Source organism: Canis lupus, chromosome 25 (assembly GCF_011100685.1).
Source record: "Canis lupus familiaris isolate Mischka breed German Shepherd chromosome 25, alternate assembly UU_Cfam_GSD_1.0, whole genome shotgun sequence".
Classification (NCBI taxonomy): Eukaryota; Metazoa; Chordata; class Mammalia; order Carnivora; family Canidae; genus Canis; species Canis lupus.
The window spans coordinates 38,888,062-38,914,350 of NC_049246.1; the positions used below are offsets into that span (position 1 = coordinate 38,888,062).

The window sequence follows — 26,289 nt, forward strand, 5'->3', positions numbered from 1 at the left end:
TCAGAAGGGGCAGGCAATTTGCCCAAGGCCTCCCTGTCAATTAGGGGCTAAATTTGAACTGGTGCCTAGGGCATCATAACCCAAGACAGCTCTGTTTACACTACACCATGTTGGGGTTGGGACTTCCCAGATCTTGGCATTCACAGGTATGAACCCTGTGCACTTGGTTCCTAAATTGCCATATGAATCCATGCACTGCATTATTAGCACCAATTTTATATCTTCCAACAACATCTAAACCATTTCTATAAAAATGTGGCAATAACACATGCAACAGAAACATCAATTTTGATCCCAAATGCCTAATGGTAATTTCCTGTGCACATTAACTCAGTCTTGAGGATACATAAAAGTGCCCTACATAACCAAAGTCTTCCCAATCTATAAAATGTCTAATAGTGGAATATTGTTTTGATCTTTCCAGTGATTCTCTTCTCTACTATTGTTCAAAAGGTTATTCTGACTTTGCTGCCTAAGAAAACAGATGAAAACAGAAATGCTGTAGAGGCCATTGGTAGAATTCCACATTTTTTCCAATAGAAGAAAAAGTTAATTTGGATTCCTTCCATTTGATAGATAATTGGTCTGCTTTCTCCCAGTGGTCTTAGTAAGCAGTGATTTTGCTCATAAAGCCAAATTCTCTTGAGTACCTCATAAAGGGCAACTCAAGTTATAGCCATGTTTTGTTTTGTTTTTTTTTTTTTTCTTTCATTCCCTTCATACTATTGTTACTTCTCCTTGGGCTTGGCATTGTTTCTTCTGCACTTTGGCTGTGTAATTGCTCATGCTATTGGCAGCACCTAAGGATGTCTTGAATGTAAAACCATCCCTCTTTTGTCCCATGGTAAGGTATCATAAATTAGTTTGAAAACCTCCTTAAAAGAGGCCAACATTGCAATCTTAAGAACACTGGGCTCCAGTAGGTGGCATATCCATCAAATACCAGTTCTATAAGGTATTTAGTACATACAAATTCCATTTCACTTTAAACTGAGGAAACAAGCATATAATTTCAAGTTTTGGCCCTTCTTTTTAATTTTTTCCCCATAAAATTTAAGATCCAGGAAATATCTTAAGGATGATCTGGTCTAAATCCCTTATTTGATAGATGTATACAAAAAGCACAGAAAGAAAACATATGCAGTGTCACCTAGATGATAGCAGAACCATTACCAGGGTCAACTTGCCCAAACAATTAAATCCAGAGATCTTTGTACCATAACAGTCTCTCTTCAGCATTGCTGTGACTAGGGCAGTAGGAAGGAGGAAAATGTAAAAATCGCATATGTTTGAGTCCCTGTGGCCTCCTTTCTCCAAGAAGATTCTTTTTTAGATTGTTAGCTTTATGTTAATTTACTGTCTTGTGTCCTACTTAAGAATGACTCTAGTGTCAGGTCTTCTATAACTGTTGGCATATGATTTTGGAATTTGTCAAAAGATGTAGATATCTTAAAACATCCTAAGTCAAAATGTGTGCCTGATCCAGGTTATAAAGATTTTATAACCCTAAAACTCTCTTTGCCAAGTTTTCAGAATTCTATTTGTCCCTCTAAGTGATTTTTACCAGTAATTTCCCTATAATATATGTGAAGGTACTGGACGTAGAGGGAGTGAGATGAGCTTTAGAATGTTAGGTCTTAAATGAGAAGGAAGAGCTAAAAGCCCACCATTGGCATTATAGGGGCCGCCAGGAGCTGTGGCCATAAATATTTCATGTGATAAATTATAAGGAGACATTTGCATTTTTATGCACTATTTTAAAGCAAAAAAGAATTGTTGAACAATAAGGACACTTTCCATAATTATGTTCTGATTTTAATATGCAGAGAATTGACTCTGAGTTCAGGGTAATTACTTAATGAATTCTCAGTATAACCTTGTCTGGTATTTTTCTCTCTAAATTTTGACATCAGATTAAGGCCAGACAATGAGGTGGGCTAGTAAAAAGTGATTTCTCTTGTCATTAAACATATGATGTTTTTTTGAGGTTCAGAAAGTGAACTTCATCTAGTATATCTACATTAAGTGCAAACACTAAAACTTGTTTATAAAAAGATACGCTATAAAATATTTCATCTTTCTACATCTTTGCATCCATGTCTATATACCCCATTGAAAAGGATGTTTAAGAAGTTGATGGCATCGTAATGTTCAGATGATGATGTCTGAAGTTCTGTGGATTTCAAGTGCCCAGGGATAATATGGTACTAATAACGAGCCTCTGACCCTCACATATCTTCCTCTTGGTCCTTCTTGCATACTTCCCCTGAGAGAATCTTCCTGCAATGCTGATGGCATCACATACCCTCAAAAATACAAACTCTAGCTTGTCACTCAAAACCCTTCTTTTTTTTTTTTTTAGATTTTATTTATTTATTCATAGAGACAGAGAGAGAGAGAGAGGCAGAGACACAAGCAGAGGGAGAAGCAGGCATCATACAGAGAGCCTGACGTGGACTCGATCCAGGGTCTCCAGGATCACGCCCTGGGCTGCAGGCGGCGCTAAACCGCTGTGCCACCGGGGCTGCCCTCAAAACCCTTCTTGAGGGATGCCTGGGTGGCTCAGTTGAGCTTCTGCCTTTGGTTTAGGTCATGATCCTAGGGTCCTGGGATCAAGTCCTGCATCGGGCTCCCCATGGGGAGCTTGCTTCTCCCTCTGCCTATATCTCTGCCTCTCTCATTGTGTCTCTCATGAATAAATTTAAAAAGTCTTAAAAAAAAACCCCTCCTTGATTTGTTTCTTCTTAACTATGTAAATTTAGGCCCCATTCTTTCCTAATATAAAAGCTTTCTTCTAGATAGTCTGAACTTATCATGGAGCCTGAACCATTGTTCTTCTCCACCATTCTTTTTAAAGTATTGTGTTTGCTTCTGCTTTTTTTTGTCAAGCTAGAAGTTCCCACCTCAGGATCAGCTTTTGGGAGGACACATCCAATGAAAGTGCCATGTGTGTTCAACAATTATGGTGCAGCTACTCTAGAGAACAGTGTGGCAGTTCCTCAACAAGCTAAAAATAGAACTACCCTATGATCCAACAATTGCACTAATAGGTATTTACCCAAAGGATACAAAAATATACATTCGAAGGGGTACATGCACCCTGATGTTTATAGCAGCATTATCAATAATAGCCAAACTATGGAAAGAGCCCAAATGCCCATTGGCTGATGATTGGATGAAGAACATACAGCATATAGATACAATGGAATACTACACAGCCATCAGAAAGAATGAAATCTTGCCATTTGCAATGAGATGGATGGAGCTAGAGTGTGTTATGCTAAGCTAAGTAAGTCAATAAAAGAAAGACAAATACTATATATTTCATTCATATGGGGAATTTACAAAACAAAATGGGTGAACATTCAGGAGGGGAGAAGGAGAGAGAGAGGGAAACAAATCATGAGAGACTCTTAACTCTGGAGAACAAACTGAGGGTTGAAGGAAGGTAGTGGGTGGGGGGATAGGATAGATAGGTGATGGGCATTAAGGAGGGCACTTGTTATGACAAGCACTGGGTATTACAGTAAATGATGAACCACTGAACTCTCCTCCTAAAACCACTATTGAAATGTATGTCAACTAACTAGAATTTACATTAAAAAACCTAGGGGCACCTGGGTGACTCCGTCAGTTGAGCATCTGACTCATGATTTTGGCTCAGGTCATGATCTATGGATTATGAGATGGAGCCCTGTTTTTGTCTCCATGCTCAGCAAAGAGTCTGCCTAAGATTCTCTCCCTTTCCCTGCCCATGCAAGCTCTCTCTCTCTCTCATAATAATTAAATAAATATCCGAAAACTAATAATAAAATAAAATGCAAAAACAACCCCACAAAAAACGAATATTTCATTTCTCCTAGCTTGCAAAAGTCATTTAACCCACCCTCCCCCTCCCCTTTCCATTCTTCAAATCACTATTTAATCAAGATTTCTTGGCCTCTCAACTAGGAAAAATCATCTATTATAATTTCATTGTGCTCTATCATCTCTTCTTATTGCTCTTACAGAGCTCTAATACTGTATTAGTTCCTATAAATTGTTTTTTTTTTTTTCCTCTCTCTTAGAAAAGGAACCCCGTGCAGCTAGAGGTGTTCTAGTCTCTCACTGTCGTGGTGCCTGGCACAAAAAATAGCTTATATATATGGAGCAAGACATATGCATTTTACTATGGATTGAACATAATAATAAGAAAAAATATTATTATTTTTCTACACTTGCCTTTTTAAATCAAAGCAATCCAAAAAAAGTATATCAGAGTAACTACTAAAAGCAGTCTTGAAGAAAATGCATGTTCTTTGTTTTCTGACTTGTTTCACTGTTACTGATAAATATCACTTAATAGCTGTGCTTCGGATTACACAGTGTGCAGTGGGAATTTAATCCAATCTTAAAACTGCTGTGGACCTCTATATAACTTGCATGTTAAAGTGTCTCAGGGGCTGAGTTGTGCATAATCTATGCAATCTAGACTGACAACTGATTTCTCCCAAATCTCATTATATTAATGTTTTTGCTTATATAATCTTCATTTTTTTAATTCCTTTTTAAAATATTTTATATATTGGGGATCCCTGGGTGGCTCAGCGGTTTGGTGCCTGCCTTTGGCCCAGAGCATGGATCCTGGAGTCCAGGGATTGAGTCCCATATCAGGCTCCCTGCATGGAGCCTGCTTCTCCCTCTGCCTGTGTCTCTGCCTCTCTCTCTCTGTGTGTGTGTGTGTGTGTCTCATGAATAAATAAATTAAAAAAAAAGTCTTTGGCTTAAAAAAAATATTTTATATATTTATTTGAAAGAGAGAGAGAGGAAGGAGGAGAGAGGGAGAGGGAGAAGGAGAGAGAGCATCTCAAGCAGACTCTGCACTGAGCACAAAGCCTGGGGGAGGTTTGATCTCATGATCTTAAGATCTTGACCTGAACTGAAATCAAGAGTCAGACACTTAATGGACTGCCCAGAATCTTCAAATTTTTAAAAAAGAAAGGTGGGCTTTAAAAATTTTTTGATTACCTTTTATTATTTTTAAAAGATTTTATTTATTTATTCAAGAGAGACAGAGAGAAAGGTAGAGACACAGGCAGAGGGAGAAGCTGGCTCCCTGTGGGGAGCCCAATGCGAGACTTGATCTCTGGACCCCAGGATCACACCATGAGCCAAAGGCAGATGCTCAGCCACTGGGTCACCCAGGTGTCCCTGATTACCTTTTAAAATAAGGTAAATAATTCTCCTTCTTAAGAGAATCCCAAGAGAAGAAGAGAAAACCAAACAAAGCCTCACTGGTGTGGCTATTTGTTCAGAGAGATCTGGGTTCAAATCCTGATTCCTCCAATTACCTACCTCTGACTGGCTCTGGTGAACTTATTCATAGCAGGACTTTTAAGTTTCCTGAACAGTGAAAATTATCACTATACAGGCCTGGAAAGACTATGCAAAGATTATAAATATTATTTATAAAGAGTATAGTGCAACATCTGATGCATAATAGCCACAGATTCCATAGCAGCTTTCATCACATGCTGTTGCTGGCATTATAAGACATTGTTTAGAGCTGGCATTGTGCTTTTCCAGTAGTAACTAGGAAACAGGGAAAAACATTGAGGGTATTATCTATATTTTTTAAAACCAGGACTCCTATTTATTTCAAGTCTCCTCATCAGGTAGCAAGAAAAAAATTTGGATGTTAGGTTTGCCAACGATGGTAAACAACTCATTAATGTTTTTTAAGAGCTTGCTTTCTTAATTTATTTTCTAGTTCACTATGATTTGACTGGCAGGGGAATTAAGCTACAAAAAAGTCACCTTGACAAATGTAAAACATTCTGAAATATAAAGCAGAGGTATATTTTGGAACAGAAATAGTAATACTATTGAATCTTCATGAGCTATTTTGCTTTTTGTACTAGCTTTGGCATTATAGATGTATACAATTTTAGACTCAAGAGGATTACTTAGAAATACTTTATTTCAATCTACAATTTTGTTTGAAGAAATCAAGGTTCAGGAAGGATGTTTTATTGAACTGACCTGAGCGTGGACTCCAGATTCTCAACCCCACTCCAGAATGGTTCTGAGAAATATTTTAATTTATTGTGAAGATTTCCCAAATTTATCTAATTCATATCAAAATAATTTTTATATTAAAGATATAGTCACTATCTTACTTGTGAAATTTTTTAAAGGTCTTATTTTTTAAATTATTTTCAGAGATTTCATTCTTTGCTAGTATTTTGGGTGAAAAGAATTGTGTGGCATTATCTTCATTCAAATGAATATAAATAAAACATATAAGCTGTTTGAATGATCCTTTTAGATATTCTTCCCCTTGTACATTCAGCATATAATTATTGAAACCATAGTATTTAAGATATTTATTAAATACTCAATAAAAATGTGTTTGTCAATTTTATGAAGTATTTTTGTTACAATTAGAATGAAGAGAGAAGCATTGCCTGCCAAATGGTTACACTGTATTTGGCAATTTAACCAATCTCTCTGCCCCTCATTTTTCTGTCAATATGCCAATAAAAATATTGTCCTCAGTAGAAAGTCAAGGATTTTGTATTTAAACTATATTTTATAGGAAAGAAAATGAGAAATAATATCAGTTAAAGTGTACATTAGGGTAGTTCAATTGCTATAGCAAAAAACTACAAAACCTCAATGGCTTTATATAATATGGTTTATCTCTTGTTCATGTCATAGGACATGACAAATGTCCCAGGCATGTGATAATCAATTACTGGATTCAGTGGAAGATGGAGAGTTCTCCCCACAGTTATTGGAAAGTTGCCATCTGGTGACTTTACCAGCACCAGTACCTGGGACCTCAAAAAAGTCTCAGCCAGCAGGAGGGGATTTCATGGGAATTTTTATGACCTGAACTGGAGGTGGCATACATCACATGTACTCACATTCTAAAGGCCAGACCTCAGTTATGTGGCTCTTCCTCACTGCAAGAAATGCTGGGTTGTATAGTTTAAGTGCAGTCCCAGAGAGAACAAATTTGGCCAGCATCTGACTGGACTCTGCCCACAGGTCCCTTAGCTTCTACATTATAAGAACAAAAGTACAGATTGCATTCTCTCGGTAAATGTCTCTCATTACCCTGCAATACTAGAATTTCTTAAAGAAACTGTTACTAAACTATGTCAAGGGATCCCTGGGTGGCGCAGCGGTTTGGCACCTGCCTTTGGCCCAGGGCGCGATCCTGGAGATCCGGGATCGAATCCCACGTCGGGCTCCCGGTGCATGGAGCCTGCTTCTCCGCCTGTGTCTCTGCCTCTCTCTCTCTCTCTCTCTCTGTGACTATCATAAATAAATTAAAAAAATTAAAAAAAAGAATTAAAAAAAAATAAACTATGTCAACATTTGAGCTGTGCCCGATGACTTCAGTGAAGTTTTTTTTTTTTTATTAGAGATAATTTGGCAGTATCTCTACAATCCTCATCCACCTTCATAGAAAAAAGAAAGGCAAATAATTAAATCATCTGGATGTTTAATTGAGAGTTTTTAAAGACCAAACATGGTGTTTGAAATTCTACTTGTTATTGCACCCTATGATAAGTGTTATTCCCTGCAACCATAAAAAAAAACAAAAAACAAAAAACAAAAAAAAACTGTTGAATATAAGTCAGTATGTGAGTTCCAATGTCTTATGGTGAGAGATACATGCTGGGCAGTGGCCAGGAAACCTGTCTCTTTATCAGGTCTTTGCTAATTACCATCTGTGTGACCTTGTGCAAGATGTGTTAAGACTCTGAGCTGTTTGTACACCTGTAAAGGGTTAGGATTATTTGTGTTTCCTCTCCTGCTTCAGTGTGTGTCATCTAGTTTATTATTTTGTTAAGTAATGTGCCCCATCTATCTTATTAAATGGAAGTGCCTTCTTCACCCAAACCTGGACTTTCTTTTCAATTTTATTTAAAGCCATGTAATCTCCAGATGCCTGAGCTATTGTTCTTTGTCTATTTATATTTGAAGAGATGACATCCTTTAAATGTTGGAATTGACATAACTGATCCCAAACGACAGAGTTCACATGACAGAGAAGCAACAATAAAAAATAGAAAATTGGCCCTGTCCCAGGTGCCCTTTTGTTGTGGAAACATGGGAGCCTGTGCCCTCTTTTCCCTGGAGACTCGGGAGATGGAATAACAGAAGTGCAAAGAGAGGACTCCAGTTCTCACCTGGACTCTAAGGAAAACCATGTCAGGCTGTCTGGCTCTGAGCAGCTCCAGACACCACAGTTTTAAAAGACACCATGATATGCAATTAGTGTCCAGGCCAGGGTGCCCGGGAGAGTGAAAGTTCTAGATTTGTACAGTGAAGAAGAGGTGAGCAGCAGGAGACTGATTGCCTCACTCTGGATTCTAAAGGATGTCTGCTTTAAAAACAGAAATAGACTAGTTCTGAGTTGCTCCAGAAACCGGACTACCAACAACCAGCAAATGGTGGTGCTTGGAGGGAGGCCGACTTGGGCTCTGTATGAGAGCTTTCTAGCAATTAAAGATGTTCAAAAGCCAGCCAAACTTTCCCATGAGGTGGGAAGTCTCCCCTCCCTGGAGCTCTCCTCCCAAAGGCAGCCAGCCAGCTCAGTAATGACATATACACACCTTACTGTTCATGAGCTCTTGACACTGATTTCTAAGGTCTCTTTCAGCTTTAAATTTGATGATTGAATCAAATATCATCTGATAATGGAATTTAGTTCAGTGCCTCCTTCAGCACTTCCAAGGTGCAGTTTTTTTTCTGCCTAATTAATCTGCCTCGATCACCTTTCATTATTTCCATTGTTCAGCAGTTGGAATAGAATGGAGGGACTTTGATCCTGCTGATTATGCCAGTAGGAGGGGATAATTCCCGAAGCTTTTTTTTTTTTTTTTTGTCCACAGGAAGCTCAAATGCTCATCAGCTGTATAAACTTTGGTCCCTTTGTTACCAGCCACCAAGTTCATTTGTAACCAAGGGATCCCTATGTGAGAGGGTGAAATTTCAGAAATAACTAGTCACAAACCACATACATAAAAGCCTCTTGTGTAAATCATCTGAATCATCTAGATGTTCATAGAAGCAATTAAATGATATGGCAAGTTAATTCTTACATATTGCAAAAAAGAAAGGAAGGAAGGGAGAGAGAGAAGAAAGAAAGAAAAACAAAGAAGAAAGAAGAAAGAAAGAAAGAAAGAAAGAAAGAAAGAAAGAAAGAAAGAGAAAGAAAGAAAGAAAAAAAAGAAAAAAGAAAGAAAAAAGAAAGAAAGGGTGTTCCTCCAGGAAATAGTGTGACTGGCCATATTTCCAAATAATACTCATTTTCCCAGGCAAATAACTTTTCTGATCTGCCAGCATGTCAGTTAGAAACATAACCTATACGTATAGGTAAACAAAAATAATTTTAGCTAACTCATGTTTGTCATTGAGGGTTATTGGTTCATGGTATGGCCTGAGAGCCAGGTGAGAATGGAGAGGTAGGAGGGAGAGGCTGTGCGGTGTCATGGCCATCAATGGGCTTGGATCCAGGAATGAAGGCTAATTAATGAAGGCTAATTCACCCAACTAACCTGGGTGAAGCATGCATGCACTCATGCATCCTGTCAGTTCTCACTGAGGGCTCTGTTAGATACTGAGGACCAACATGAAAGATATAGTCTTTAGTCTTAAGAAGCTGCTATAGTCTGGTGGGGGAACTAGACATATAAATCAACTACATGATCTTCCTAGCCAGACAAGAAGCAAGTCTGGAAAGAGGATAATGCTGTCTGTTTTAATGTGTGCAGTCCCGCAGATGGCCATACATAAAGGTCCTTCAGTACAATCGTGTTTTCTTTGTCTCTAGAGCTTCAGAGGGATTTTTAAGTTTCTGAGACTTATACGATTCCTCTGTACCATTTCTTTTCTTTTTTTTTTATTGTATTTATTAATTTGAGACAGAGAGAGAGAGAACAGGGGAGGAGCAGAGGGAGAAGGACAAGCAAACTCCATGCTGAGTACAGAGCCTGACGTGGGGCTGGATCCCACAACCCTGAGATCATGACCTGAGTAGAAATCCAGAATCCAACACTTAACCAACTGAGCCACTGAGCCATGCTCCTCCTCTGTACCATTTCTGTTTAGAGAGTAAATGTGGTTGAGGAAGAGTGGGTCAGAGAAGCTGGGAAAACTCAGTATCTGATGGGGGACAGATGTGCTGGTGAAAGCCATCCAACCTGGGAAGCCAAGTCCTTCTAGATGGCCCAGGACCCCCCCCCCCCCCAGGGAAGGGATGTAGAGGGAGGAGTAAGGTAGAAACCAGAGAGATAAGAGTAGGTCCAGAGACAGCATAAAGAGGGGAAACTCTGAGAAAGAACTTCAGAATTAGCAGCATGAAGCGTGATGAGATTGAAAGCATGAAGAGAATATTTTGGTCATGAAAAGATTGCTCCTAGTCTCTTATCTTTACTTGTCCTTTAACTTGAGTGCCGCAAGAAGTTTAAGACAATAATACGCAGAGTGTAGAGTCTGAAAGACAAATGTAATGAAATATGCATGCATTTTTCACAGCAAGATTTCAGCTCAAGATCAGATTTCAATGTGAGAATCAGATTTTGGATCAATAGAGGACACTCAGTCCTCTAGCTATATGAGCACCTTCCGTATAGTTGGCCCTATGCTACGTGCTCAGGCTGTAAGAACTTAGATCTGAAAGAACTAAGGTCCCACTTAGAAATTTACCAGAGGACCCAAGATTGATATCTACCAGCAAGGTTTATGGTAGTAAAATCAATTTTGTTTTTCAGGCTTTAAGAAAACATTGAAGTATATGGATATGGATAAATACCTCCTGATTCCTCTGAATAAATTTCTTTGAGGTTTCAACACGTCTTTTTCAAAGATTTTATTTATTAATTCATGAGAGACAGAGAGAGAGAGAGGCAGAGACATAGGCAGAGGGAGAAGCAGGCTCCCCACAAGAAGCCCAATGCAGGACTAGATCCCAGGACCCCGGGATCACACCCTGAGCCAAAGGCAGATGCTTGACCACTGAGCTACCCAGGAGTCCCTCAACACGTCTTACTGTACATATTTCTTAGTCTGATCGTCTGCTTTCCATTTACTTGCAACAGCTATGTTGAAGATTTTCACATTATTTTATTTAGAAAGTGCATCTTATAGGAAGCTTTTTTGAATATCTGTAGGAAACTAGATTTATTCCCAAATAAAATTCTCAATAGTACTTTCATGATTTCCTTCTGTTTAGGAGGCAGACGATAAGGTATAGTGGTGCAATTCCGAGTAGCACGACATCTTCCACCCTTTTGTTCAAGTTTCCTTAAATATATCTGCCAAAATTCACTGAAGACTAACCTCTGGGACTTGAACACAAAGAAGGAAGAAAGAAAGAAAAAAAGAAAAAGAAAAAGTCTCCTTTTTGTTTCCAAAGCTGTATTGGGCTTTTACTGAGTTGAGGTTTGAGACCTAAGTGACACTTCCCTAGTATGTGTATGCAAGTAATTTGAATGAGAACAAAGAAATTGATGTTGGTGAAGGTGCCTTGACACACATCCTCAGCCTTTCATATTTAAAATGTTGTCCAAACCTGCAGGAAAGAGATTGGATCCAATGTTATGCATAAGCATTTTGTTAGCTTGATAAGTTTCAGTTCCAGTGGAAGAAGACTAGTGTGCATGAGAGAGAGAGTGTAAAAGCTGAATATGGGTAGTGGAAAAAAATACAGAAGTTGATAACGAAAGCAAGTATCTTCAATGTTTTGTTTGAAATCTGAAAGGAAGGTAAAGGGAAACAGATGGGTCATTAGGCTTTGAGGCTGTGACATTTGGAAGCCAGAGTTACATTTTCCTTGAAACTGTGAATAAACAGCTTGGAAATTGTCTATGATGTTCTTTTCTGCTACTGGTTTTATTCCATTTGACTCAGGGCACTGAAAAGCAAGTGTTAGTTAAATTGTCTTGCTGTAATTATTATGCTGGAATGTATCACTTTTTAAATATTTTTGCTTTCTAGATTTGATTTTAGTGTAACTGGGACTTAGGCTTATTTGAGGCCCATGTAAAGGCCAGGAATCTTTCTGAGGTTGTTATTATAAGACTACCCTCCTGGTTTAAGTTTTATCTCACAAAAAAATATTCATGACATGTGTTTACACAACTGCGTAGCTTCTTGGAGCTGGAAAGGACTATAGCAATGTGCATATAAATGAAGAGCAAACAAAGGAGAACTGGCAAAGGCTATTTATTCAGAGCTTGCTCCAGCAAGGCAGTTAGCCACCATTATTTACAATAGCAGAGATTTGAAGGCAGGGAGAAGAGTGGGAAAGTTTTGGGAGAAAAACTTAGTGAGAAAGAGGCTAGACTTCAGCTCTGCCCCAAATGGAGGCTGCTGGCATGGGGAAGCTGCAAGCAGGCCAACCAGGAGGGGATCCTATGTGGTTGGATAAGGATGCAGATCTGATTTTCTCCGGTGGTCCTATGTTGGAAGCAGAGGCAACAATTCCAGAAGCTGTCAGTTATTAATTAAATCCTGGCTGTTTGGGGCCAACTGTTACAGAGATTATTGTTAGGCTGCCTGGGTTGGTTGCTAGAGATAGTAGCCTGACTTTCTGTAAATCTGACTTAAGAAAAGTAGATTGGATTTCTGGGCTCATTACTGTAGATGATGGGTTGGAGTTCTATTTTTATAAGGGGTCTGGCAATTTTCCATTTGTGTTTTCAATCTCTCTTATCTAGTCCAAATGTAGAAAGATGAAATAAATTCATAAAGAACAAATGGCTACTATTTATTTAAATTAATAATATCTTTTATATGTGTGGCACTGCTGAGTTTCTAAAATATTTTAAAATGTAGAATATCATTAGATCCTTCAAATTAAATGGGAGAGGTTAGACTAGGCTGGTATTATCTCTATTTTGTAGGTAAGAAAAATGAAGCCCTGAGAGAAGAACCCAAGTGCTCAGTGACATGGGTTACTGGTCCATGACCATGCCAGGGTTGCAAAGCTAAGCCACTCAGATGGCCTCACCTAAGGCTTCTTACTGCATTACAAATCTATTCTGTTTCTGCCTCACAGTTTCAGGTAATGGGGAACCAAAGTGGGACATTTGTATTCTCACACTGATGACAGTTGATGAGTATTTGAACTTAAATGTAACGAAATCAAAATACAGATTCTCTGAACCATTGCAGTTATTTTTTTCACTGCAGTCTTTCCCAATGATTCCTCATTTGAATGAAACTTTCAACCTGGTGAATTTTACAACCTGTGATTGTTATATAATCAGATTTTGGAAAATACTATTAGCTCTGTGCCACTTTAATACATTTATAACACTTGCTCCATTCTCTTATTCCATTAGGAACGTTGTATTTCCTACACACATCAGAAAGATGCCTGAGGAGTTGAGAAACGTACTAAATTAATTAATTAATTAAATATCTATTGAGCAGTATTGAAGGTGCTAAAGACACCAATGGATAAAAGCTAAACTAAGCAAGACAAAACATAGTCCCTGCTTCCAAGAACTCAGGGCCTCTTGAAAAGAGCAGATACGTGGAAAGATATTATAAGACAATGTCAACGCAGAGATGACCAAATCCCAGCATGGGGTGGGGATATGGGTGGAGGAGACCTCAGAGGGATACTTAAATTGAGTAACCAGGACCCAGGAGTCTTCCCCGAGCAAAGACAAAGTACAAAGGTATTCAAAGCAAATGAGGTAAAAGATAGTAGCACTAAAAACAGCCTTGTTTTGTTGGAGATGGAGTGGGGAGGAAGAAGGTTCAACCAATTTAGTAGTGTTTCTTGAATGTAATGTTCAGGAGGGAAGCAATGAAGTCAAAGAGAAAGGGAAGAGTGGCATAGTGGGGAATCTTGTGGGTCATGATAAGGAGATTAGACATAATTCGGTGGGTAGTAGAAGGCTTCAGGAAGGATTTTAGTCAAGGGTACATGATAAACAGGTTTGCATTTTCTGTTTGTTTGTTTTTGTTTTTAAACACTTCTCCATGTGCATTATAGAATGGCTATCACATCCATTTCCTGAGACAACACTGTTTTGAACGTAGCAAGTGGTTATTGCTCATAAACCATCTTTACTACATGTGTTTTTAAACACTTATGTATATGTGTAACAGAATGGCTATTACTTCCATTTGCTGAAAAATACACTTGGTTAGATTTGCATTTTAAACAGATCATTTTGGCAGTATATGGAGCTCAGACTTCAGAGAGGCAAGGATTGAGAGTAGTAGACAAGCTACAATAATTCAAGGGCAATGATTAAAGTTGGAACCAAAGTGATTGAGGTAGATGTGATACAAAGTGCAACAGAAGGCAAAGCAGGATATTCATAAATAAAATCTGTAGAATCTGCAGACTGATAGATTTGGGGAGTACCAGTTAAAAGAAGGGAAAGATAAGTATCCAGCATTAGCTGGACAGGACAGGAGGAACTATTAGTTTAGTAAGAAATGGTGTCAGTCCAATGCCTTAGATGTTAAATGTGATCCATGGGGCATGCAGATGGACTCACCCAGCAGGCAGTTGGCTAAGTGAGTCTAAAGCTCTGAATAATGATCCAGGCTTGTGATAAAATCTTTAGAAATCACTATCAATCCTGGAAGATAAAATCACAGGAAGGATATATATATATATATATATATATATGAAATAATGAAAAGAATAATGGCTAAGCTAGCATCTTGGGGACAACATGTAAGGGATGAGTAGAGGAAGGGAACATATGAATGACAAGGACATGGTATTGAATGTAGAATACAACCAAGCAAGATGGGTGCTTATAGAAGCCAAGAGAATTGAAGATATACATGAGAGTAGTCAAAGAGTTGTCAAATGTTTTAAAAATGTTTTGCCAGCTAGAAGGCAAGAGGTGATCTTAGCAAAAACAGTTTTAGCAGAGTGGTGGACTGAATTCATGAATTCATAGTAGGTAGTAGAATGAATAGATGATGAGACAGTTAAGACTTTGAGTCTAACATGCTCCTTTAGAAGTTTCCTTGAAGTTGAGCACAATAGTTACCAAAAGACTCAAGATTCATTGAGGTTCTCCTCTTCCAAGGAGAAAACTGTTTCCTGGTGATATTAACCTGCACTACTCAGAAAAGAAGGCCCCACATGCTCTCTGTCCCTGTTATATTTAAATGTTGTAATCTCCAACCCACTTCCAAGTTGACAAAAATATATCGAAAGCATTTTAGAAAGTCACTCTTTAATGTTTTAAAGGGATCTGGGAAGGATGTGACTTTTGTTTAACGGAATGTAATTCTGGTTGATACACAGAATCGACAGAGGAACTCAAAGTCCGAAGCCACAGCACGGAGCCGTTACCAAAGTTGGACAGCAAAGAAAGAGGGCATCATGGGGCATCTTCCAGAGAGCCTATCAAAGCTCAGGAATGGGATGGAACACCAGGACCGCCTGTGGTCACCAGTAGAATGGGAAGATGCTCTGTGAGCCCCACCTTGTTAGCAGGAAACCACAGCTCAGGTAAGAAAAATAATGATCTTTCAGATGCAATTATCACTTAGAGAACCATAACCACAGATATAACTGTCTCTACTCACGGAGACAGCATAAGTAGCCCTTCACACAAAGGGATGAGCTAATATGTTGCACCACTCCAGGGAGCATTATTCACGTGGATGATAGAGTAGTGAATAGTGCTTCTAGGAGCTGTACAATGAAGTGCCTCTGACAGCTCGAAACATCTTGTACTAAATTTCTTCAAAAGCATCCAGAGCCCTCATTGGAAGCAGTTTTAATTTATAAAGTTTAAGTGATGTAGAGTTTATGCCTTCTGTGCTTCAAAAGAGATTTTAGGCAACTGGGAAAAAATGAGCAGAAAATGAAAGTGAGGATAAATATGTAACAAAAAATGTCTGAAGGCAATAGAGAGAGCAGATAGCAGGAAGCATATACCGTGATGATCTGAATGCTGTAGCTGAACTGTGGGCATGCTACTAAGTTTCTGGATCTGAGTCAAAAGAGTTAGAACATTCGAATCAAATACCCCCTTAGATTTCGCAAGTTGAAATTAAAATCTGCAATGCAATTTTACATTTTTAATAGATAAACATTATGAAACATCAAAATTCTAAAAGCCACATATGTTTGCTTTGAAGTGATTAATCTACCTGATGGACTCACAGAGAGCCGTCAATTGAAGTAAAAAACAAATGATCAAGCAACCTCCTGTCATTTTCAGGTTTTTATCCCTTAAGAATGTTAGAGTTCTGAAGAAAAGACCAACCCTTTAATGTTCTTTTCAACTCTGATACTCATCTTGGAAAGCAATTTTACATGCATTTAGCCTGTGGACTCTCTCTGGCAGTCATGCACAAGTTAAAATTGGAACCGGATGAATGATCTCTGTATTTGGGAAAGAATGTTTCTAGAATAGGGCCTAGCAGAAACCGAGCAGTAGCTTCCCCATACTTAAAGTGTAACTTACCTTTTTCGTTATGGAGCCATAAAAATCTTGGAGAAGAAACAAGTGACTTGAGCAGAAAGTAAAAATTTACTTTTTGTTGGTAAAGTCTAAATAGCCATAGGTATGTAGAAGATGCGTGCATTTTGTCAAAAATAAAAAGAAACATAGGGAACAAATTATATTGTGTAGAAAAAAACACCTCTCCCAAACAAGGTTGGTGTCACTATTCAGTTGGGATTTAGGATTAATTTTAGGCTTATCAGTAGTATTGTTTAATTATTTAAATTTGTACCGGTTCTAGACCCCCAAAATATGAATAATATGTACTCCTATTGTGACCAGAGATATAAAACCAAAAGCATTACCTGAGTGGCCATTGTGTAACAGCCACCGTTCTAGAGTCTGAGATCACAATGATGAATAAGACATCCTTGCATCGAGATGCTCAAAGTCAAGAGAAAGACTGATCATCACTATGGCATGTGTCATACACAAATAAGATATGAAACAAAAGAGAAATCAATGCATTTTTCCTGGGAGCAGATGATTTTGGCAAGAGCAGTCAGGGGGTTTGGGTGGGTAAATAGTAACTGCTTAAGGATGTAACGTTTGAACTAGAGCTTGAAACATCAAGAGCTTCTCACCAGGAAGATGATGGAGAAAAAGTCTGCCTTCTGGATTAACACCTAAAATCCTATGGGTTAGAGCATAGTGTGTTTGGAAGACTGACTAAAGAAACTGTAAAATAAGTTGGTCCTGGAAAGCAAGAATCCTGAAGGGCCCGTGTATTACCTAGAAATGCTTTTAGCAACAAAATGCCGATTAACAGTAGCTTAAGTAATAATGGCTTCTGTTAACTCCCCTAGCCCTGTATCTAGAGGTAGGCAGTTCCAGGTATTTTCCTGCTGTTCAGTGATGTCATGGAGGACACAGGGACCTTTTTTTTTTTTTTTTTTTGACTCTGCCCTTCTGCTATCCTTGATGATTTCTTTCATGAGGAGCTGATGTTTCTGGGCATCATGCCCCAGCAAACAGTCCCTTTCATCTAGTTGATCTAAACTGGGAAACATGTCCTCTGGACTCATCACTCAGTGAAGGGGAATAGGATTTCCATGAGTGTATAAGGGGTCCCTTCTTTCTCTTAAATCAAGAAGTTTCTGCCTCCACTTGGAAATGAAAGCAACAGTCTATTCTCAGGGATAAGGGGAAGACAGTGTTAAGCAGCGGACAGTATCCGCCACAGCATAGCTATGGGTTTGGAACATTATGTATTAGATATTTTGTAGTCACTTAAAGATTTGTAAGATGGGTGTGATACAATTCGGTTTTCATCGTGAAAGATTCATGATGGCACCAAAGCTTCAAGAAGGGGTGACTGGGAGACTATTTACTACAATAGACATCATCAATATGAGCTAGGCACCACAGTTAAGGTGGGAAAGTTAGGATTTAATTCTTGACTATGTTAGGGTGGAAGTGCTCTGGGACATCTAAGAAGCTAATAGACACTTGGAATTACAGATCCGGAGCTAAAGAGATTTGGCAGTATGATAGACTTAGGCTAGAGACCTTTGGGGGTGATTAGAACCCTAAGACTGGATGATTCTAAACTAGAAGAGCAGGAAATGGAGACAAAAAGGAAATGGAGATTGGACCCTGGGAAATCCAAACATTTCAAAGTGTAGGCCAAAGAAGAAGGAGCTGTGAAATAAATGAAAACAAAACATATAGATGGTCCACATTAAACTTTGACTGAATATTTGGAAAGCTGCATAAAAATGGGCAAACTATAATGTGTTTTTGACACGTTGATGTGATTCTTCCAAGAAATTTAGAGGGTAAAAAGAATTTATAACATACTTTCACTTTCTTCCACTGCAAACTCCCGAAGCATCTCTTTTGCTTTACGACATCTAAAATCTGCTTTCCTGGATCTTTCAGCTCTGTTTGTAGGGCAGTAAATTGTCTACTGACCAGAAGAAATGACATAAATATCTTCAGTCCCTCACACTGTCCATCTTAGATGACAAAAGATGTAGATAAAGGTGGAAGAAGAAGAGATTTTTGGTACATTTTTGATAAAGACATTTTTGTATCTCTATTAAAAGAAACGTGAGGGGCACCTGGGTGACTGAGTTAATTAACTGGCTGCCTTTGGCTCAGATCATAATCTCAGGGCCCTGGGATGGAGCCCCACATCTGGCTCCCTGATCAGTGGGGAGCCTGCTTCTCCCTGTCCCCTGCCCCTACTCATGTTCTCTCTCTCTCTCAAATAAATAAACAAACAAACAAACAAATAAATAAATAAAATCTTAAAAAACAAAAATGAAATGTGAAATGCAGGGGCAAATGTAGAGTCCCATATATAATAATGTTAGTGTAAGTTAGGGTTTCTTATGTACCAGAGAAACTCTCAACATGAACACTCAAGGGATGCCTGAATGGTTCAGTCCATTACGCATCCAACTTTTGATTTCAGCTCAGATCATGATCTTGGAATTGTAGGATTGAGTTCATGTCAGGCTCCACACTGGGCATGAAGCCTGTTTAAGATTTTCTCTCTCCTTTTCCCTTTGCCCCTTCCTGCCTAGGTCTCTCTCTCTCTTAAAACAACAACAACAATATGAACACTCTAAAGAGCGTTACAATTAATTGAACTTCTTCTTTAAAGATTTTACTTATTTATTCATGAGAGACATACACACACAAAGGGGGGGGGGAGAGGCAGAGACACAGGCAGAGGGAGAAGCAGGCTCCATGCAAGGAGCCCGATGTGGGACTCGATCCCGGGATCCAGGATCATGCCCTGGGCTGAAAGCAGATGCTTAACCTCTGAGCCACCCAGGCGTCCCTCTAACTGAACTTTTATAACTCAATCCCTCCCAAATATGTCACTGCTATTTTATCTATTGAATCTACCCTTGTACCTCTTTTGAGGGAAAAGGAGAAAAGGAAAAATAGTTGGTACGTTAGTTAAGCTTTTATGTTTCTAAAAAGAAGGAACCTAAAATGTGTCAGTTCTACACAGAAAATGCCATAGCTTCATTAGCAAAATGGTATAAAATGAGAATATGTGAGGTTTATTCACTTTTGATGTTTTGACTGAATGATGCCCTGGCTAAAGGATACTCATCAGTGAGATGCTTTTGTCCAGAATAGGCAAGTAACTAGTGAAAGGTGCATTTTGAACTGGCTGCTTTGAAACGGAAGTCAGTATTTACTCTTCTCTTTTTCTTCACACTTCTTCTTCATTATTATCTCCTCCCCACTGGAACTGCTAATCCTTATCAGAAACAGTAGAACTGCAACCAATAATCCTCTTCCCTGAATAACAGAGGTACTCAGGTCCACATCTAACGCTAGAGAGGAAAGAAGGTCTCACCTGTTCCACCCATCAGTACCCCCTGCATCTATCAATACCCCCGTCTGCCAACTTTCTGCCTCTGGTTCTCCGGCTCTCTCAATTACACCCCCCCACCCCAACACACACACACATGAACTGCTACCAGTCACAGACTATTGCTTTACCAAAAGTAGTTTAGCCCCTTGGAGTGGCTGCTTTTAACAGCTCTTTGGAGGAGTGAAAAAATTGCCTAAGTAAAGCGAAGGAATGTGTCAGGAGATCTCAATTCTAATTAACATTGCCACTGGTTGCTGTGGTACTCTATTAAAGTCACTGCTGTTTAGTAAATCAGAGATTCCCCAGAGGGTGATTCCTGAAGGCAGTGGAGGACTGGGACCCAAATGCTCATGAAAATAATGGGAAAAAGTGGAAGTTATGCAAGTAAATAGAGTATTCACAAAAACTCAGATTTCAATCACTGAATCAATCAACAAATAGTCTCTAAACAACTTGTTTCCAACTCTTGTCATGGTTTCTGGGGGATAAACACTCATGTATGTGCCTGTACACATGTATGCACACACACCTGCACATACACAGAGACACACACACACACACGGTACATAAAACACGATCTCGGCCCCTCAAAGATCTTTCTATGCTTCTTGATGGTACAAAACTATTGAACATAAACTAATGAGCATAACTAAATGTATTTTTATTGTTACCTGTTTGCTGTACATTAATATCATTCAGAGAAGAGAAAATTAGTGCAGGCTTGAAAACAGATGGAGGACTTAATGGAAACCTTGGTTGAAGAACCAAGATTATATCAGGTCTTTTCAAAAATAATTTTTAACATTATTAATTGAGTAGAGATGCATAGAGAATTTTCCACATGGGGTGCAGAATGTTGAGCAAAGGTGGAGGCACACCTCTCATGGTTCAGCCTTGCCAGGCTAAACTGAAGAAGCACTTTTGGCAGTAAATTCGGAAGGCCTTGGCTAAACTCTATGTGGAATGATCTTGAAAAGACCTCAGCTTCTGTATGTTCAACCGTGTACCTTTCTGCCATTTTGAGGAGGCCCAACATGGGATGCAAACTGAGGTGCCAGGAGGACCAGCTGTCACTTTAGGTGATGAATTAGGGGAAGATGCCTCCTTCCAAACAGACCTGCTTAGCTTGCACATTCCATACCTGGGAATGTTCCTGGAACATTCTTGTGAGAATGTTCCACAAAGGAAAGTATTTTCCCCATTTTTCTGGAGACTTGAAGCCCTTTTGGTGTAAGTTATTTATTAGTTATGTATTTCTACGTTTGTTAGAAGCTTAGACATGGAAAAATATTTCTCCATTGCAGAGAAAAATCTATTGCATACCAATGAACATCCGGACTGAATCAGGGAAATGCAGGTGACCTGGAAAGCACAGGGGCCTCTCAAGGGGCCAGAAGCTATTCAGTGCCAACGGATGCTCACTATGAGAACTATTTACACCAAATTTCAAGATTTAATTGCTCTTATGCAAAATCTCCCACTTTTTAAATACAGCTCAATTTTCAGGAAAAAAAATGAATCAAATAGTTTACTTCCTCTGACTGGGTAAGACCTAAAGTCTGCCAATTTGTCTTCTCTGGCTTGTAAAGTCAAACAGTGACCATTCGAGTTAGTGGAGGCATAGAACTAACCCTGAAACAGAGACGTTGGGTTATAGTAGAAGCTGCAGATGCCAATAGACATCCTGCCCTCCTGGCTTTTATTTTTCAGAAGCTGCAGCTCCTTGAGAAGGATGTGCTATTGGTATCAACAGGGATTGGAGAGTGGTGAATGGCTTTTTATTTTAAACATTTTATTTATTAGAGAGAGAGAATGGCAGAGGGAGAGGGAAAAGCAGAGGGAGATGTAGAAACAGACTCTTCATTGAGTAGGGAGCCCAATGTGGGGCTAGATCCCAGGACCCTGGAATCATGACCTGAGCCAAATACAGATGGTTAACCAACTGAGCCATAGCCCTGAGAGTGGTAAATAGCTTTTAATGATCAAGAAGTCAAGGGGATTTTTTTTAACTTTAGAAGAAAAACAAAGATATGGTACTCTGTGAATAGTAAGGACTAGCATCCTATCCCTTCATAGCATCCTGGTAAAGTGGCCTAGCTTCTGATTGGGAGGGAGAACAGGTGGACTAGAGTTTGTATGGTGTTGCCAGTAAGGCTGGACTTGATGCTTTACGGTTCTAAATTCAGAAATATGGAACACTACTTTAAGGGGCTCTTTAAGCTTGGAAAAAAAGACTCCCTCATGATGACTAGTGTGATCTGAAGACTAAAAGAGCCATCTTGAATGTTCTCCTCTGCAGAACAGATCTGGGCTTTTTCATGACCCATTGCAGAGAAACATTTTCCACCACCATTCATGAGTCAGCCCTTCACGTCCAAGAAGAGTCTTGTGCATACAAGTTCAGGGAAGCAAGAACATTTATGGATTCAATATCATTTAAAGAAAACAAAGAAATATGCCATTTTTCACATACTGCATTTGTCGAGTGAATTTTATATGACTAATAAAAGAGTACATAAAGTATAAGATAGTGACTGAGCACTGTGATTTGGGCATTCAGTAGATCTAGATTTAAATTTGAAATCAATTTCTTTTTATAAGTGATGACATTGGGTATGTCCCATCATGTCACTGAGCTTCATCATAAAAGATAGATGATAATAGTATCTAATTCATAGATGCTATTGAGAATTAAAGGTGAGAATTAAATGAGATAATGTATTAACACACTTAGCATGGTATCTGGAAAACAAAAGATATTAAGTAAGTACTAGTTATCACTATGATTTAAGACATCTTTCCAAATGTCTTTGTGAGAGACCAGAGAGAATCACTGATACTGGTTAATGCAAGTAAGTTTCCTGTAAGTGGTGGCATTTGACCTGGACCTTGAGCTGAGACAAATTTAGAGAAGAAAGCAATAGAAGTGTAGCCAAAGGGATCATGGGTTGTCTTGGCTGGGGATGGTGAGAGCTCTGGTTCCAACTGACCCCTTAGCACACCTATACCCCAGACTAGAGTTCCTAAAACATTTGACTTTAATTCATATTCTGATCACCACTTTGAAGACTGGGAAGATCAGGAAGATGTTAGGGCGTTAGCCAAAAGCCTAAGATTGGATGCCTGCCAAAGAGATGTAGCTGAATGGGGACCATTTAATATAAGCAACAGAAAACTGGGATTCAGCAAAGGGAAAGATGATTGAATCCAAGAGTATAGACTTTGAATACTGCATTTTTACTAGTTGATTTTTGAGAAAGATGCTTTCCTCTTGAAAATTCTGAAACACATTTACTGTACTCTATAATGGTGGAATCACTGGCTCACTTTGCTGGTAAACCTCCCAGCAGCTAAAACTCAAAAACACTCGGGATTCTGCCCTTAATATCCAGAAAGAGACCCAGGCTCAAAACTGAGAGAAGTTGAGCAACAGAACTGGGAATTGTGGAACAGCATTTATGAAAATAATCCCCGGCAAAACACTAAATCAATGCAGTTTTCTGTGCATTCTCTCTCTCTTTGACAAAAAAAAAAAAAAAAAAAAAAAAAAAGATTAAGTGGGCTTCACCCCCAATGTGGGACTTAAACTCACAACTCTGTCATCAAGAGTTGCATGCTGGGCAGCCCAGGTGGCTCAACGGTTTAGCAGTTTAGCGTTGCCTTCAGCCCAGAGCATGATCCTGGAGACCGGGGATTGAGTCCTACGTCAATGGACTCATGCAGGCTCCCTGCATGGAGCCTGCTTCTCTCTGCCCATGTCTGCCTCTCTCTCTCTCTCTCTCTCTCTCTCTCTCTCTGTGTGTGTGTGTGTGTGTGTGTCTCATGAATAAATAAATAAAATCTAAAAGAAAACAAAGAGTTGTATGGACTGAGCCAGCTAGGCACATACCCCCCCCCCCGCCCCCGCATTTTTTTAGTGCAAGGAAACTATGCTTTGTAATAATATTAATAAGTTAATATTTTGGTGAGAACGATTTGAGGAACTTGCATAACACTATTGTGCCCCAGTTTTTCTATCTTTACAGAAAAGATAAAGGAACTCTTACTGTGTAGGTCATTATGAGGATTAAATTTTAAAAATGCATAGAAATGCTTGGTATAAAGCTGGCTTATAATAGCTAGTAAGCCCACAGTTTATTCTGTTACCATTCAATTTTACTGGAAAGGTTTCATATTTTTTTTCTAGGACCAAGACTGAATATTTCCCTTGGAAAGTGCAGCTCATTGCAAATATGAGAGAGGGTTTTCTCTAGATACACATGATGTAACTGGCTACAGGACCACTATTAGTGCAATAACCCATGCTTCATTTATTTGTGCTCTTTCCAACAAAGATTATAGGCCAGTGCCAAGGCTGTTTTTGGGTTCCCCTGAGTCTATATTCATAAAATTTGGAGAAAGGATCAGGTGCAGGCTTTAAGACTTGGTTGTTGCATTACACAGAGTTATCAAAAAAAATCTTAATCTCTCACAGCGTTTCTGTTCTGCTTGATAGCAGTGAATGGGATTTAAAATCATGTTGGCAAGGATGTGGGAATCACAAGAAAATATTGATATCTCCAAATGTGCACATATCCTTCCGTAAATACCTGACTTGACGTTCATTCACCTATTCATTGTTCATTTATTCATTCATTCCCTTTGTATTTATTTTCTAACAAATATTTATTCAGCATTTACTCTGTGCCATTGCAGGGGCTCAGTGCAGAGGTGCAGAGTGTGCAAAGCAAATAGTAGACTAAACCCACATTCCCAGTGCATAGTCTAACAGGGAAGACAGAAAATAAAAGATTCTTATAAATCTTATGAGGGGGAAATACTAGACACGGTGATGTGATTCATTCTCTGGTAATTAAGACAGGCTTCCTGGAGAAGGTGATATTAAATTTGATACTGGGTATGGCAAGTAGGAGCTAGGAAGTGAGAGGGGTAGAGCATTCCCTAAAGCTCACTCACTGAAGTGTGGCTGAAAGGGATTTACTTGTTGGACCTGTTAGTATTAAACATTTTGATATGGCTACATAATTCCCGAACTATATCCTCTTCTCTTTCTTCCATTTCTTTACATGGTCTGGCACCTGTGCGACGTAGTTATGGTGTTAATACTCTCCTTTGTATACACACTCTTTGCAGTGTGTTTTCACAGGGTCTTATCAAGAAGGCCTATTTCTTACTCCTTGAATCTGGGGTGGCCTTGTAGCTTGCACTGACCGGTTGAATGAGATGGAAGGGACCATGTGCCAGTTGGGAGCCTCTCAGCCTCAGGGATGCTTCTACTTGTTCTTTTCCAACCCTACCACCACCATGTAATCAAACTGGTGTTAGCCTGTTGCAGGAGAAGCTACATGGAGGAAAGCCAAGAGTCTTCAGCCTTCAGCCTGCCAACCCCCAAACATGTGAGAAAGCATGCTATGACATAGCAGAAATACCTCCTTAACCTACAGCTGACCACAGATGCATAAGTGAACCCAGTTGAGACCAGAAGAGTTAATCAAACCCATTCATGAACTCATGAACGAAACTAGATTGCCATTCTTTTAAAAGTCACTGAGTTTGGTGTAGCCTAAAATAGTTAACTGACATAAATACACCATGGTCTGCTTACATTTTGCTGATTTTCCCTCAAGTGTAAATGTCTTATTATAAGGATTCTGTGAGTAGAGCATGCTCATTGAAACACAGAAAGTCAAAGTAAAAAGTGAAAATCCACTCCCCCATCTTTTGCTTCCCTCATCCCATGTTTCAAAGTGTCATTTTTAACCTTCGTGGTTTCACTGTGGGGGAGCTATATATTGATAGGAGCTGTGAGTTCTCATTTTTACTGTGCAACAAGAACAAAAAACCAATCTGGTAGAGTTCAGGCCTCCACTGTAATTTGGGCTTTGCTGGAGGATGTCGACTAACTTCCTGCTTGGCTCCCCAGCAGCCCTCAGCAGCTGTGGGCTTGAGCATCTATGACCCTCCAGGCTGTCATTCTGTATAGTCGGTTTAGGCACCAGAAGACAGTTCTCCACATCTGCTCTCCTTCTCAGTTATAATTGGGTGCATGGTTATTTCCTCTGGGAACACTGGCCGGATCCCGTTGCTAGGTTCTGCTCAGTATTTTCACACTCTAGAGTTTAACGCTCTCTTTCCTAATTCTCGTAGTAAACACATAACAGAATTCTCATTTGGAGAGCCTTCAGAGAGCAATGTAAGTCATATCCCCAACAGCCCACTTTTATTTCTCTGTGGAAAACTGTGGCTTCTGCCTGCTACAATTTGTGATCACCAGAGAAATAGTTTTGCTTGTATTTCTCCTAATACTGGCGATACAGCTTCGAGAAACAACCAGAAAAGGGGAATGTGGGGTGAGTTGACCATTTTAAATAGCCAGAGAGTGTCTTTATAGGCTTTGAATGTAAACAAACAGGATATAACATGCAGAAGGGTAATTTAAAAAAAATGATATTA

At 39.2% G+C, this 26,289-nt stretch overlaps 1 protein-coding gene across 3 annotated transcripts in view; it reads left to right on the top strand.

The window, feature by feature from the left end:
* NYAP2 (neuronal tyrosine-phosphorylated phosphoinositide-3-kinase adaptor 2) overlaps positions 1-26,289 on the top strand; it is a 261,272-nt gene that overhangs the window by 174,599 nt on the left and 60,384 nt on the right. For all 3 annotated transcript variants that reach the window (XM_038573975.1, XM_038573976.1, XM_038573974.1), the window contains one exon: positions 15,287-15,493. In XM_038573975.1, the coding sequence (XP_038429903.1) occupies positions 15,287-15,493 (207 nt within the window). The remainder of the gene's footprint in view (positions 1-15,286; positions 15,494-26,289) is intronic.